Here is a 17,241-nt window from a genome sequence, read left to right on the forward strand (position 1 = left end):
TGTTTATGTTCACAATTGTTTGTCTATGCTGTGCTATTTTTTCTTGTCTCCCAAAACCTTTCCCAAAAACCCCCGTACCCATCCATTTTTCAAACCCTAACCCTCTTCCCCCGGGCTGTGTGGTTTTGATTGATGTGTGACTAAATTATTATTACAGCAATAAATCCACACACTTGCTGGGGAGGATAAGGTGATAGCAACAGGCTGGTGAAGAAATCCGAGGATATATTCTTACTCTGCTTGACAAAGAACCATTGCTAATGTGAAAGAACTTCAACCGAATTAGTAGTTATACTTTACCATTTGTTAGGCTACAATGTGGCACTGTTCTACTGTACTTCTGTCACCTGCTATATTCTCAGTTGTACCGTTGAATTGCTCAGGAGGACAAACCAGATTTCATTTTCTTTTTTTTCATAGGCATGCAACTGCCACTGTGTCACACCACTAGTACCACCGCTATGAGGAAATTTTATCCGACCAAGATTGCCAACCTTATTCGGTGTTTCCCGTGGAGCCAGCCCTGGGTCTAGCCCTACTTTCAAACACAAATTACAGGTAAGATAAGCGTTTGGTGGTTTGGGGGTATAATGGAGTATTAGTACGAGAGACGAGAGACTGAAGGTAGTACTACTAAAGTCCTAGGACTCTTGGATTCACTTCACTTAGTCTGTGAGAGGCACTTAGTGTTGAAAACATTTGGGCATTTACACTTAAAGGAAGAAAATGGAACTAAACTTTCAGGAAAACAGTCAACGTAAAAACCCCCACCCACCAGGCAAGCAGTAAAAAACAGGTATGCTCAGATAAAGTTTGAAAAAGTATATTTATATCCCTAACAAAATAATCTCCCGCAAGACCCTCCCTAACCCCAACGATTGTCCTTCAAAAGTCCCCAAAAACCCAACTCCCAATTCCCACCCCCCAAAAGTCTCTAAAAAAGGGGCAAGGGACACTATGGGTGGATGCTGTTAACTTTTTGGGCCAGGGCATCATGCTCCTCGCGGAGCAAGGCGAGCTCCTGCTGAAGGCGGGACACCATCAGGGTAGTGCGGCGCAGGCGTGCCTTCACTGCCTTGCAGGTGCAATGCCTGTGAGAGGCAGCTGTTGGCCTTGCTGCTCGGCGGTGGCGTTTGCCTTTGGCAGCCCGGCTCAGTCTGGGTGGACCACTGTGCTGGGTGGCAGCCCGTGGGGCCACGGAGGCCGATGCAGACGACGTTGTTGTTGTTGTCGACTGCACACTTTCCTCGTCCTCCAGGGCCACCAGCCGCCGATATTCCGCAACAGTGGCCTCGATCCTCCGTTGCCGGGCCGCTCTAGCCAGCTCCTTCCTCCTTGTTCGTTTGGAAGGAGCATCTATATGAAGAAAGAAAGACATAGTCTGTAACCAATGCTCTTTAAGATTAACTCAATCATTCAGCAGAAATTTGTGTTGCAGTACAACTAGCAACTTGCAAGCACATTACATAACTATTGAGGCCAGTATCTATCTAACCTCACACTTCTTCATCCTTGCTCTAACATTAGTGGGAGTTTAAGGAACAAATTCTACGAGCACTGTGGACTTCCATTGGAGTCAACTATGAAAGTACACCAGTCTTATTCTTCTTATCTCTTGTTTTGGAAAATTGGTACGTTATTTTCTGCAAGCCGGCATAATGCCAGCGCAGTAAACTTGCACCCGAGAAAAAGAGACGCACGCCATGAGGAGTGACCTAGACTTGCGTTGCGTTACTGTACCCGTCCAGTACATGCAGGTGGTGAAGCTCTTACTTTTCTATTACGGGTGGCACTGAGAATACTCTGTTACAACTCAAGGGCTACTGCTTAATTAATTTAACTTTCACCCTACAGTGGAAATGAGTACTAGAAATGGAAAATTGAAGAAGATAAATAATCTGATTATCTATCACTTCACATGGGATGTTTTTGCTTATATATGGGATGACTTTAGGTGCTTTGCTTTTTATTGAGTGACCAGTGATACATCCACACATGAATGACTGAGTACTACTAAACTTATTAAGAGAGGTAGGGAGTGGCCACCGTAATAACCGGATCTATGCAGTGCTTGCAATACAAACTACTGCTACTATTTATGGTAGTATTTGGACAAAATTAAAAGTTCTTTTCCTTGCCTTTCCTACACTGGAACGGACGTGCGGGTGCAGTGTTACATGCTCTTCAAAGTTACACTTAGTTCATCCACTGACCGTCTACTCTCTCTAGATCATGGGTACTCACAAACTTTCTCTCAGGGGCTACATTTACAGTGTAGTTTGGGGCCGAGGGCCGCACTGGTGGGGGCGGAGTCAGAGGGGGCGGGGCTAAAGCAAAACGATAACTTGTGACCATGAGGTTGCACACAGGTCCCTGCAGCAGATGCCCTCATCCACTGAGCCACCAGACCCAGCATTTACATACATCTCTCTCCCTCCTGCTCTCCCTCCTGCCCTCCCTCCATCTCTCTCTCCCTCCTGCCCTCCCTCTCCCTCCCCCTCTGTCATCTCACTGTGTGTGTGTCTATCTGTGTCAGCCTTCAGCCCGGGTTGAGACCGCTTCCTCAACGCGCACACACAGACAACAACACCAAAGTACTTAACAGGTCTTTAAAAGACCATTAACATATTATTGAGGCTTTGTTTGTTGTAGCGCCCCTGCTTCTCCACCCTGACAATCACTGCTTGCCCGGCCCCACAGAGCAGAGGCTTTGTTCTATTTCACCTCTTTGTGGCCTTGCATCTCCACTCTGCTCTGTGGGGGCCGGGGGAGCAGTGATTGTCAGAGTGGAGATGCAGGGGCGCTAACAGGTGAAATACAAAAAAGCCTCTGCTCTGTGGGGGCCGGGGGAGCAGTGATTGTCTGCAAGGTCTGCGCACCGCCAAGGAAGGCTTGCCGGGCCACCACCGGCCCGCGGGCCGTACTATGAGTACCCCTGCTCTAGATACACATATGCTATCTAAGAGTCAGATAGTAGCATGATCCAGGTATATGGACACATACAGTTTCTGTGTCACCCACCCAGGCTGTTGTCCTTCCACCCATCATTGCTTCATCATTCACCCAGCCATGCATCTCATATTCTTGCCTTCCCAGCTAGTCTTCAATCTCAATAAGTAAGGAATATATAAGAGCTTACCTCTGGCCGCCACCACCACCGTCTCAACTCTCACAGCCGCCGCCTCCTCCCCTGAAGAATCGCCCTCCGCCTCCGTGTCGAGCACCACCACCTCCACACTGGCCCCGCCACCAGATGTTCCACCTACAAAGTACATTTAAGAATGTTAGAATAAAGCACTCACTAGTCTTTGGTCTAGGAATGAAGACATGTGAAAACAATGTAATTTGTGAATGTCTACGTTAAAGTTAAAAAAAATGTCCCTTTTTCCAGGGAAGGTTGTCTTGCTGCACTTTTTGGCACAACTGATGAAGGCTGTTTTTTTAACACGCACCATTTTTCTCCACACAGACAGAAGATGGACTTCTAACAACAAGATCAAGTTGAAACCAGGTGAGAGCTCGGCTCGACCACAAGAAATGTCTTCAATTAATCGTCAGCACTAACCACTTTTCCATTATCAGTTAAACGTTTAGTTTTATTATGACTTCATTTTAATAAATGTGTTTACTTTTAATAAAGCTTTTAAACTTAAATACAATCTGTGTTTTTTGGTCCAGACTAGAGTGACTGAGCGAAAGGTTTTGCAATTTTTGCAAGCATCAGTCCAGATAGAACACTTCAAAAGACATTATGGACAATCCCAGAGGACTGCACTAAGTTGATAGAGCTATTGCTGACTAGAATCATGGGAGTTTCGCCAACCGTGCAATCTTAGTTAGCTACACAGACAGACTAATAAGAATAATCTAGTAATACCACAGGGAGTCATAGTAGAGGCAGGATAAGAATTTAGATACAGTCTACAAGAAGAGCAAAGACAATTTTGAAAAAAGTCAAATGAGGAACGCTAGGAAAAATAGGTACTAGTCTAAAATGAAAACTTACTGGGGCCAGCAGAGGAGCCCTCGCCTGCCCGATCCTGGCCCTGTTGAACAGCATCCGCCGCCTGCTGCTCCTGTGTCCTCCTCTCGCCCCTGGGGGGAGCTGACGTACAACATGAAAGAAAGAACAGAAAACATGGATGATTGTTGCTTGTCAATGTCAACCAAATCAAACATTTCAAAAGAACAATAACAAAATATTTCCGCGAAATTATATTGATTATGGTTAGTTTTCATTTATTTGCGGACCTGTGACTTCGAAAGTCACGTAACTCACTAAACAAAGTACTGAAACGTTCACCTAGGACTGGCAGGCAGCAGTCCGCAGGCAAGACGCAAAGTGACAGACAAACTCCATTGTGATTTCAGTCAGATCAGTGACAACACTAACAGTTGCCTGCTACATTACCAGTCATTTAAATAGTCAAACTATCAATCCACCGCCACTATTTTTCTTATTGTCAGGGGTACAAAGAAAGGGGCAGATTTAAGCCCTTGCGGCTCTTTTGCGCCGTTCTTGCGTGACTTTTGTGACGCAGCAGCTAAACAAAAAAGGGCGCCATGGTGCGGCGTATAATATTATAACAACGTGACGCATTTGGGAGATGCATCCCGTTATAAAGCCCTGCGCCATCAGGGGGCGTTCCGGCACAAGGGAGGGCATTCCTGCGCTGGAACACATCCTAATAGTGGCTGAGGGAAATCTACAAAATTTCAATCAGTCACCTTTAGGACAATGATGCGTCACACAAACCCTGCACCTGCTTGAAGCAGACGTACGGCTTGACCCAGCATTGGGGAGATAGGGTACCCCAGAGCATTGATGGAGCTGCGCCATCGTTGCGACGCAACTCCAGCAGTAAAGCTTCGGTGACGTTTTGGGCCCATGGTGCGCCGCATTGCAAATACGGCGCACCATGTTTGGTGGTGGTAGCGGGCCGCACAATTAATGGCGCATCCCTGCTACTTTGCAGGGATGCGACGGTAATTGCAATTCTGCCCCTTAGGGGCATACTTACTTACGCGTTCTGGCGCATCTCCAGAGATGCGCCAGATCAAATGCGTCACGCAAAACTACCCTTGCGACACGGCAGATGTGCCTCATTTACAATGCGGCGCGCCCTGGCGCAAGGGTAGGCACTTGCGTGACGCATCTCGTCACGTAAGAGCGGCGCATCGCTGGAGTCACGTCTCCAACGCAATGCAACTCCAGTAATGCTCAGGGCCACCCAATACTTAACATGCTGTGTCAGTCCTTTCGCCTGCTTCGAGCAGACATAAGGAATTGAATTGACGTAGCAGCGTCGCAGAAGTGCCTGCGTTAAATCTTGTAGATTTCACGCAGGCAATTTTGCGAGGCGCACAGCCGCTGGACCGCCCACCCTGCGTACTAGGAACGCACCCATTGTGGTGCAGGCCCATGGCTTTATAACGTGACGCATCTCCCTAGATGCGTCATGCTGTAAATGACTCGCAGGGATGCGGCACGTTTACGCCGCTGTTGCGTCACGCAAGGCAACGTAAACGTGGCGCAAGGGGCTTGTAAATGTAATCTGCCCCCTAGTGTCTAGCATTACGCAGTTCTGTAAAGTACACTCATACATAATAGTTACTCAGGCCAATGAGACCACGAAATAGAAAACAAATAAGCATAGTAGCAACGCCACTGAGAAGGAGAGCAGTGCACCTGAAATGCACAGAAGATTTTGAAATATAATTTAACTACAATGTAATCGTCATCAGCGGCATTATTGGCTTGCTCCATGTAAAAAACAAATATTTGCAATACAACAACACAGAGCAGGAGAAAACATCATAGTAGTGAGTGATTAAATGGCTACTACTACTCACCAAGCCCGGGGATCTCCAAGCCGAGCTGGTCCAGCAGGTCGCGCTCGCGGTCCAGGAGGTCCGTCCAGCGATGGGTGACCTGGCTGTAGGTGCGCTGGACCCCGTAGAGGTGGGATATGGCCCAGCACACCTTCTCCCACCGCTTCCGGCGCTCCCGCATGTTGTAGCCGCCGGCCGCGATCCTGCCGCCTCCCGCGATGGTCCTGGGCAGGCGGCGCTGGACGAAGTAGACCAGCGCGCCCACTTCCTCCGGGCTGAATATCTCCCGTCGCGTCACCTGCTCCCCCCTCAATCTCCCGCATGCTGTCCTGGCACTGGGTCCAGCACTACTCCCCGCCGCCGCTGCGGCCCTCAAGTGCCTGGGCAGCTTCACGGCGCCTGGCTTGACCATGGTCTGGGCAGGTAAGGTAGGAAGAAGTAGAAAATTAAGAAAGAATAGGATAGGGAAGAAGAAAAGAAAAGAGTTTAAAAAAGTAGTTTAAAAGTAAAGAAAAATAGCAGAAAAGACAAAAATATACAGCTAGGAAAAGAGAGGGATAGATAAGAAGCAAAATCGTAAAAAAAAAACTGAAAACAAGCAAAGGATGGCAAAGATACCAAGAGGATTAAACACCATGCCCAGACACAGGAAATGAATGAAAAACAAGATGGCCGGCGCCCGTTCACGAGCGCGAAAGTAAGTTCGCGCGAGATTTTCCTCGCGATCTCGTGCGAATCTCTAGATTTCCCGCGCGATCTCGTGCGAACCTCTACTCGCAATGCGCTTACTGCGCGAGATTATACATAGCGGGCGGAAACGGAAATACGTCACGCAAACAAAATGGCCGCGCCCGTACTCGACCTTGGGGTAAATTCGCGTGTTGCGCTGCAAGCGGCTCGCGAATACTGCAAAAAAACTCGCGAAACAACAAGCCGCAAAAAAATAAAATGCTCATTCGCACGAATTGGCGGCTTCCGCGGTCGGTTTCGCACGACGCCGCGCCCCGCGAATAGCACGAAAAAAAACGAAAAACGATTTCAGCAAAAGCAAAAGCAATGAGCAGGTGCAAAAGGTCAACCTCATGATTTGTAACGATTCTTTGTAGTGCTTCCTGAGGGGGCCCTCCAGAATTCGGTTGCCTGCTTGCAACTATTGTGTGACCCTGCTCTGACCTTAACTGTATGCCACAAAGGTCCTGATTTACAGCTAAAGGAGCAGACAAGCAGGTGCCAGGCTGGAACTTGAAATTCTTTCAGTGACACATTAATTAGCCCCTAATTCATTATTGTCAGTTGGGGCAGGGCAGGTGTTGTTAATAAACTAACCCCAAATTAATTCATGTCAGTTCAAGCAGGGCAGGTGGGCTTGCTTTTCCCCCCCATCTTCTACAGTGATGATGAACCAAAGGGTGGCATTGATGTAACAGAGGGTGGCATGGGTCAAAGAGAGGGTGCCAGTGGTAAAACAGAGGGTGCTGGGAGGCTGTGATGATGAACCAGACGTAGAAACAACATAGTCGCGACCGTTGCGAGCCGACAAGTAAGTTCGCAATTGCGAACTAGTACCAAATCCTCGCGAACTGGTAGAAACACTTGCGAACACAAAAAAAAAAAAAATCCGCAAATTCGCGAGAATTCGCGGATTTTGCGGATTGCCAATTCGCAAATCCGCAAAATTCGCGAACGCGAGATTCGCAAAATTCGCCCATGCTTAATTTTTACCCTGATTCTTAGAATAGGGATTCTTTCCTTTATGGAACGCACTTATGATGCATTTATTTTATGATTTGATTAACTAATATTGATTTTATATTTCTGTAATTCATTGACTATTTAGAATAATATGAATTAATGTGATTTGCAATAAAGATGATCTTCTATAGATGTAATCAATAAAACCCTTTAAACTTTTACCATCTCTCTGTATTGAATAAGAAATAGAATGCTTGTTGTAAATATTATATGATGTATTGTTTAAAACCTTTTCTTCTCTTAAACAATGCCAAAGATACGTTGTATTGAAAGTGAGCAGCAGGGGTTAGCCCGGATGCTGATAAAGTGTGTCTTTTAATCCCTGTTTTCTGCTTTAGCAAATTTGGTAGTAGGAGTGCGTTTTATGTTTTGAGAAGAAGAGCTAAAATACTTACCCTGAGTTGGAATAATGCCCGAATCCCATAGACCAAAGCCCAGAATCTAAGGACTGACAAGGTGTAGTTGCCATTGGATAAACTGTACATGTCTATGTGCTTATTGTAAAGAAATTGAAAAGGTTATCAGGCTTGATGTAACCTAAGATCCCGTGATACTGATATTGATACTGAAATTGATAAGTGTAGAATACAATTTATTGTTTTTCTTGTCTGCTAGAGATTTATGGTGTAGGCCAGGAGGTACTGTCAACTACAAAATTGAGATAGGGATGACAATACACTGTTTTGAATGCACTAATATTGATTGATGGTGGCGGAACCAAATTGCACAAAAGGTAAAACTACATTGATTAGGGTGAGTTCCCGCTGGTTGAAAAGTTATTTGTGTGTTTGAAATTTCTTTATGTGTGAAAAGTCAGAGGGTGTAAAAACCTTAATATTCCTATTGTTGAATTACTTTTGTTTTCTTTAGTGGAGCAGACAAAGCTTGTTAAAGTTGTAAAATTGTGTGTACAAGAGAAATTGTAAAGGAGGGTGAGCTGCTGCAAAGTGTGAGAGTCACCTGTGATTGGTTGGTGACAGCACAGAGTGCCGCGCTGTGATAGGTCAATTAATTGTGTATGTGCTGCATTGAGAGTGGTAGTGAGTCTACAAGTATTGAAGCTTTTACAGGATTGGAGAAAAAGATTTCTGAAGTTTATGGAATAGATCATAACATTGTGAAAGTTGAATCACGTTGTTTGCAATTTGTTCAATAATACAAAATCATGAAATGTTTTAAAGGTTTTACGAGCATATGAGAAGAGATGTGACAATTCCTATACGGGAAAGTGAAGAGGCACCTCCAGAAGTTACACCTTCACATTATATGACTACAAATGTGGAGTTACATACATGTTTGTGTCTTTGTGAATGGAGTTAGTTCACTGAACCGGAAAGTCCTTTGAATTTCCTAAGGTATGCTACATTCAAACTTAGAGTAATTGAAAGGTTGAGAGAAAAGTTATATGAGATGAAGCCAACACCTAGACCCACACAATACAAAGCATTAAACATTTGGGACAAAACAGCATACACTAAAGAGAACAAGAAGTACCAGAATAAAACTAGAACAATGTGTAATTAGGCAGATACCCGATGGGAAGAAGAGCAACAGAGATGGAGAAAAACTATAGTCGCAGGGACTAGGCTGTATCCAGCCACTACTACTGATAAGCCTGAGAAGCAAAAAAAATATTAATGCACAGGGAAAAGATGATGAAGAGGATGTAAAGAAATCAGGTTCTGAGAGTGAGACAACACGTTTTGAGGATTGGATATTTCCCCATGGTTTGAAGACATGGCCAAGAAAAAAATGACAGAGAATCAGGTTCTCATTACACAGCAGACAGAGAAGGAAAGACCATTAAATGTCCTGAGATTAACAATAGAGTTAGAAGAAATAATAAGAGGATGTTTAGAACTTGAGCATGTGAACCAGTAACAAGACAAGGATCTGCTATAGTTGTGTTAAGAAATGACCAGACGTGCAGCATATATGCATGATAAATTGATAGAATTTACCAGAAAATATGAAGTGGGTATTTTAAAAACTGTTCCATTTCAGAAATGTTTTAGGGTAAAATTGGATTATGAATCTATTGAAACAATGCGTTCTTCAGGAAAGCGATTACACATCACTGAATTAGTAAAAAGTGTTCATAGAGGGAGTGATTTTGATAGAATAGAAAGCAAATGGGCAATAAAAAAAACAGAAACAGTCAGAGGCAGATGAAACAAATAAACTACTGAATAACCCCCCAGATGAAGACAAAGCTTTGGCGTATCCATTGAGAGAAATACAAGAAAGGGCATATGTTCATGTGTCATGGAGTAAGGGAGATCATGTAGCATTTACGAACAATTTTCCATTATTGAGAGACAAGCCCGTACAGTGGTACACACAGCTTGACAGATTTATTAAGATTTCATTGGTACTGTGGATTGATTTGAATATATTCTTTGACATTGTTGTGCCGAATGATTTGTGAGCTAAACTTAAAGCTGCTGTATAATGGCTGTGTGCAGAACCAAAAAGAGATGGTCAGACAAATGCATCATCAAAAATACAAAGCAGTGATTGCAGTTCTGAAGGCTAAAGTTCCTCCAAATTATATTGATTGGGTGTAGATTAAAAGAACTTCACAAGACCCAAAAGAATCAGTGCATAAGTACTATGAGCAGTTGCATCGGGTGTTTAAACAGCACATTGGAAGGCAATATTTCAAAAAGTAACATGGGATTATTTGTGTCTCATTTTGTTACTGGGTTAATACCAGAGATCATTATACACATACAACAGAATCTGATTTGCTGGCATACAAAATCGCTGGTGAGAACTTGAGGTATGCAAAGTTTTGCAATGATGAAAAAGAATTGAAGAATTGAAGCAGAAAAAGTTTAAAGATCAAAATATGTTGGCCCCAACGAAGTTCACAAACAAAGGTTTTCAGACGCAGTTCCTTTGCAGGAAGTCAAGGTGGAATGCAAGGTGTTGGGATGCAGACTCAAAATGTTCAAGGAGGATTTGGTGTTTCACAGGGTTGAGGTGGAGGTGTTCCAGTTGATCCAAATTTTGGTGTAGATGTTGGAACGGTAATGAAAATGACCTCTTTTCATCTTTGTAATTGGGCATTGGAAGAGGGAATGTAGGCTTAATCTAGATAGAGTAAATGAAAATGTACAAATGCAGGAAGGAAATCAGAAGCAGGTGCAGAATGTACCGGTTTAGCAGGTGCAAATGCCAATGTCGAAACAGGTTCCAGTGATACAGGTTCCACAAGCCCAGGTGTTCCTGCAAAATATGGGAATCTCTAGATTTGATATTAATACATTTCAACAGTTCCTAATGTTAGAAAATGACAGTTTTGGTTCCGACAATTCCCAATGACTGTGACTGAAGAATGTCTGCTTGGCCCAGTCTTGGAGGTAGACAAAAGTGGGCAATTTGTAGAAGGAGGTGTCATTTTCAATATACATGTGTGCTAACTGATCCACTGTTAGAACAGCGGAAATCCCATACCTTCCCCTGTTGGGAAAGGATATCCAAAATGTAGGAGTTTCAAAGAAACAATTACCAATCCAGTTTCAGAAAAGTTCCCTCTACAAATTGGTTATTTGAAGAAAATAAACAGTTTGTTGTCTGTTATTCTAGTCTTGTAAACTTGTTAGAGAGATATGTATTGTGTAAATTAAATTGCACAATTTACTGTACACTGAATAGTGTTGAGTGTTAAACACATCATGAGGAAGTAGATGTCAAAATGGGTGGAAAAGAAACAGCTGTACCCTGTGAGAACAACTGAAGTACCTCCAAAGTTAAAAGAGATAGTAAATCCCGAAGTGTGGAATTTTACAGGAAAGCATATTAGACTGATTAAAGGCATAGAACCTGTCCGAGTTACAGTAAAATCTAATGCTGTGTATCCTAGAACACCACCATACTATTTGAGTCTGGAAACAAATTGCTGGAATAACATCAGTAATTGATGACATGTTGATGAAAGGGATTTTAAGAGAAATTGTTGAAAGCCTTTGCAACTCTTTGATCATGGATTTACAGGAGCCCACTGGTAAATATTGGGTTGTGCAGGACCTCCAGAAGATTAACAGCATTGTTGTTCCATGTTATCCTGTGGTATTGAATCCATTCACCATACTTTATCATATTGCATGCACCACAGAATGGTTCACTGTCAGGGACTTGTGTCAGACTTTCTTCTCAGATCCATTAAATGAAAACAGCTGGTTCTTGTTCTCATTCATGTTCAGAGAGCATGTTTTGGCATGGTGTGGAGTCCTGCGGATATATATATAGATTTTGAACACGTATCTAGAGCCCCTGCAGATGCCCTACAGTTCAGTTCTCGTGCAATACATTTATGACCTGCTTGTGGCATCAGATACACAAGAAGTTTGTAAAAAGGATACAATTGCACTTTTAAATCGCCAGTGTGAGAACAGACACAAGGTGTCTCCAGGTAAGCTGCAATATTGTCAAAAAGTGGTCCCATATTTGGAGCATATCATTGAGAAAGGAGCAAGGAAAGTGTCACCCTAGACAGTGGAAACTATCTTACAGATGAATCCATCCTGAACACAGAGAGAAGTCAGAATGTTTTGGGAATGGTTGGCTACTGTAGACAGTGGATTCTGATCTTTTCCCTAGTGACTTAACCTTTACTGAGGCTGACACATTAAGATGTGAATGATCCACTTCCATGGGACAACAAGTGTTTCAAAGCTTTCCCAAAGCTGAGAGAAAGTCTCTGTCATGCCAGGGCAATAAGAATGCCTGCTTAAAGTAAGATGTTTACATTGTTTTGCAGTGAGGGGAGAGCTGCAGTCTTTCAGTGCTTACTCAGATGCATGGAAATGCAGTAAGGCCTTTGACTTATTTTTCAGTCTCCCTTGTCCCCTTAGCCACAGGGTTGTCTCTCTGTCTAAAGTCAGTAGCAGCTGGTGGAGTTCACAGAGAGAAGAGTGAGAAGATAGTGATGGGATACCTTCTGACTGTTATGGTGCCACCCTTTGTAGAACATTTCCTCACCAGAACAAAAACTCAGTACATGACCAGTAGTAGACTCAGTAAATACGAGCAGCAGATTTTTGCAGCGGACAATGTAACTTTAAAATGCTGCCAGATTTTAAATCCCTCTGCACTACAACTTGTAAATAAAGATTGCTATGGAGAGAAAGTTGAACATGATTGTCTAGATGTCACAGACCTATGAGCCAAGACCCCATAAAAGATGAACCTTTGATTTAACTTGATTATCTAATATTCGTTGATGGCTCATGTCTGAGAAACAATAAAAGTACCCCGAGAGCAGCTTACGCTGTCTGTACAATTTGAGAAGATGTGGAAGCTCCCTGGCTTTGATGTGTAACCTCAGCACAAGTCACAGAGTTAATTGCCCTTATAAGAGTTTGCAGTTTAGCAGCCCAAATGATAGTGACTATATTTACAGATAGTATGGCTTTGGTATTGTCCATGATTTTGGACAGTTATGATCACTAAGAGGTTTCATGACTTCATCTGAGTGCCCAAACAGAAATGGGGTACATGTAAGAAAGTTGCTCAAGGCACTGCAGAAACCAGCATTAATTGTGGTTGTTAAATGTGCAGCTCACAGGTCTCACAATGGATATGTCACTGTTGTAAACAAATTCACTGACGTATTGTGCACTTGTGGCTTACACAATTAACAGGGTTTAATCCAATGAATCCGAAGAGGACACTATTTTCTCAATGTTGTTGTCATTGGTTGATACATGGGAAGAGTTTAAAAGATTTCAGGAAGATGTTACAGAAGCAGATGGGAGACAATTATATTTTCCAATAACACACTGTTTTCTTGATTCAACACATTTAGGAAGGGATGCAATGGTAAGAATATTCATAAAGAATTAGTTCAATTCTAGATATAGGATGCTTGCAGAAGAATTGTGCCATCGATTTGTGACATGTCAACTGATGAACGTAGGGAAAAAATCACCAGTAACACTAAGTCACAAAGGAAGATCAGCTGGACCCTTTAAAAGGATGCAAATAAACTTTATTGAGATGCCTGTTTGTAATGGGTAGTTTTAAGTCCTGGTAAAAGTGTGCATTTTCTTTCAATGGGTAGAAACCTACCCAACACCGAGTAATGTCAGTCTCACTGTAGCTAAACATTTACTGAGGGAGTTAATCCCAAGCTATTGATTGCTGGTTTCCTTGGAATATTATTGTGGGACTCATTTTGATTATGAACGGCAGAGAACGGTTTGTGCAGCATTACAGATTGAGCAGAGATTACACTGTAGTTGTCAACCTGAAGCTTCTGGGATCATTAAACAACTCTACAGAAAAATCAAGTCCAGATTGGCAAATGTTTGTACTTCTATATCAATTAAATGGCCAGATGCATTACCTTTCCTGACTTAAAGACTGGGGTATCCCCTCATGAATTCTTCATGGGGCATGCAATGAGACTGCCTGCTGTAAAAGCAAATGTTCTTTTGAATATCACAGAAGATATGTTACTAGACTACCGCAAAGAATTGGCTGATGTGGTGTGTTCTGTCTCTCACCAGGTTGAACCCATCATTTTAAATCTGCATCGAGAATAGTGCCACAACCTTAGTCCAGGTGACTTGGTCCTTGTGAAGGAGCATGTTTGGAAGACCTGCCTGGAGCAGAGATGGAAAGGGCCTAAAAAGTGATCCTCATCACGAATACTGCTGTTAAGTGTACAGGAATCGAACTCGAGGCATGGGTCACTTAACTAGAGAGTAAGAAATCCATATGAAGAAATAGTGTTCTATGAGCCAGAATGAAAATTACTAGTGGTAGAACCATCACAAGTTGGACAACTGCAAGGAGCAATTCAGCACGTGACACAACCGTAAGGTGAAGAGAGATGTGAAGAACAGCAAGCAGTCACACCAATGCAGGCTCCTGTGATTTGCACAGTGGCATTGAGTTATCTGAAGAAGAAGAATAGACAAGATTGCAGCCTGAGAGAGCAGTTGAGACAGCTCCAATACAAGCAGACAATCTTGGTAAAAGAAGAAGTACTGGAACAAGAAGAGCCGCACGCACAGCTGCATGGCCAAAACATTATGGTCACAGGAAATATAAATCAAGTGTGTCAGTTCATCACATTCGAGGAACACTTGCAGAAGAAACAGAGTCAAGTGGTGTAAGTGACACAGAAGAAGATCAGCAAAAATGCCAAGAAGGTCAAAAAGAGCAAGAGTACCTTGGTATTCTGCACCCGAATGGACATAGTATACTAATCAGATGTTAAATGAGCCAGTGGAAAACATGTTTCCTGTGAGATCATTACTGATTGAAGACCCATGATATTGATTCTAGAACAGATTTCTTAAAAAAGGAGTCCTGAAACACATTGTTAACTGAGGAAAGACAAAAGACTGACATATGTTTTTATTTTAAAGAAGATTCCAAGGTTGATGGAGAAGAGTTGGGATAACACATTTAGAAGAAGACGGAGTAGGGTTAGGGATGACTATATGAAGATTGCTGTAAAGAAAAGCTAAACTAAACAAATTGCTTAAAAGAAAAAGAGACTGTTTAAAGAAAACTAATTTCAGAAAAGAACCTGCTTGAGAACAATCTGAACTGAACTTTTGAATTATTGCTGTATATTTTGCTTAAACGATTGGACTACAGACAAACATGTGTCATCTAAATAGAAGTAGGGGCAAGGTTATAAAGGGTATTACATTTTTGTAACAGTATTTGGGATTATAACAACATTACTAGAGTTGTATTTGAAACCAGAAACAGAGAAGTCTTTGTCTATGCCTCAAACTACAACATCCACACACAGAGTAGATGAGAAAACATTGAAAGCTTTGTTCATAAATTATAAACGAGAGGATTATTCTATTAACGTTTATTCTAAATTAGTACAAGAATACACACAGGCACTAGACAAAAGGATTGTTTTGTCTGTGCCCACATACCTTCATCTTCTGCAGAGGAGGTGACATCACCATGTATCCTCGTCATATGCAATAACATGTAATACACCTCCCAAATTTTGCTATTCTCAGCCAGGGAAGACAATAAAGTATTTTTGTTCCACTAGCCAGAGAATTTTTAACCATCTCACATTTTCTTTTCACAATCCCACGCACGGCACATACTCACCAATCACTGAATAATGTGCTCCTGCATCTACGTAAGTCGTAGCACAACCCGTCCCGTAGAGGGGCGGGAAGACCCCAATGATGAAGCATGACACTGAATCAGGTTTCAGTGTGTGAGGGGTATTTTACAATTTTTGAAACATTGCCCTTCCCACAAATTGAGAGAAGGAGCTCTGATCCTTGTGCACCATTTTTCACGTATGACTAAACACTTCATATAAAAATAAAAATATCAGCACACAAATGGGTGCATATATATTCACATAATACATGGTAGAATCCCTAAGTTGGATAACAGTATCAAGAGGAGGACAATTCTACCTTTTTCCTCTTCACACCCTCCTTTGATTTTTTGATTAAAAACGGAAGTGACATATGGGGAGCACTGGCCAATAAAGAGCAGCGAATGAGGTTGTCAGCGAATGGCAAGGAGCATCTGTAATTCCACTCCTGAGAGTAATTACAGCAGGTCTTGCAGACAGCGCATGCACGCTGATGCTCAACATAAAAATATGCATTTACAAAAGAAAACCCAAAGCAAAAGTAGACATGTAGGGATTAGTAGCTGTGAGCCCACCTTTGAAAATATGAGAAGTACAAGGCAAGGATTAAACTGTTATTGCTGGAGTTTATTTTATATGTGGACAGGATTTTTATTTTCTATTACCAGCTAACTGGGAGTGTATTTTCTATTTACCTTTTTGTTTTCGAAGATGCATCATGTATGTAGTAAAGATTCTTCAACAAAGACACTGTTAGACCTGTCTGACTTTTTGGCGAAGTCCCTCCTAATTTTTATTTATTTTGTCCCCTTTTTGCCCCTCATACCCTTATTAATTTTTGTGTCTACTGACTTTTTATAGGTGTTGGCCAGGGGGATAGGTGTTCCCTCTCCCCCTCATAGTTTTTTACCTCAGGTCCAGAGGCCTGTTCTGACAGGAAAGTTGGCACCACCTAAAATGGTGGCCACCAACTGCCCCAACTGTCACCAACAGAACCTGGCCATAGACCAACATAGGGCATTCCAGAACCTTCTGGTCCATTCTGGACCACTGAAGGGCAGCCTATATAAGGCGGAATGCGGGGCAGCCATTTTGTCTACCTGTGGAAGTCAGCTGGAGGACAGGTGGTAGCTAAGGGTGGGAAAAGGTTAGACTTAGGGTTGACCTCCTGAACTGGGAAGCTGCCTATTTGGTCCAACCCCCAACTCCCCTTTTGGTTATTTGTCTTGGCCCCGCTGTGGGAAGTTACTGGAGACCCTGGGCGCCTGTGTGACCCCTAGTCTAGAACAGAGGGGTGAGAACAGGAGAAGGAGACTGCGGATTAGCGAGCGCAGTCCTCTGCCCAGCATAGGGAGTCCAGAGTCTGGTAACCTGTTCTAGACTGACCCCTACTTTGTAAACCCCTGGAGAAGATTGAAAAGAAAGACTCTCTTACGGAGAAGGGCTGATCTTGGTGCCCCTCCCCTTGTTCTGCTTGTACCCCAGTGGTGCCTATCTGTGGCAATTGCGCCCCCCCCTGGTGCCAAACCCCTACCTGCGACCACCAGGGCTGGAGA

At 43.0% G+C, this 17,241-nt stretch overlaps 1 protein-coding gene across 1 annotated transcript; it reads right to left on the bottom strand.

The window, feature by feature from the left end:
- Nucleotides 1–808: 808 nt before the first annotated feature.
- Nucleotides 809–15,543, bottom strand: LOC147733487 (uncharacterized). The gene is made up of 4 exons (XM_086956750.1): nt 15,498–15,543; nt 4,007–4,105; nt 3,140–3,262; nt 809–1,356 (listed from the first exon to the last, which is right to left on the bottom strand). Exons 1-4 carry the CDS (start codon nt 15,541–15,543, stop codon nt 956–958), a joined length of 669 nt encoding a protein of 222 aa, XP_086812876.1. The 3' UTR covers nt 809–955.
- Nucleotides 15,544–17,241: the final 1,698 nt, after the last annotated feature.

The sequence above is a fragment of the Lissotriton vulgaris genome, chromosome 2_1 (genome assembly GCF_964263255.1).
Source record: "Lissotriton vulgaris chromosome 2_1, aLisVul1.2, whole genome shotgun sequence".
In the NCBI taxonomy this organism is placed as follows: Eukaryota; Metazoa; Chordata; class Amphibia; order Caudata; family Salamandridae; genus Lissotriton; species Lissotriton vulgaris.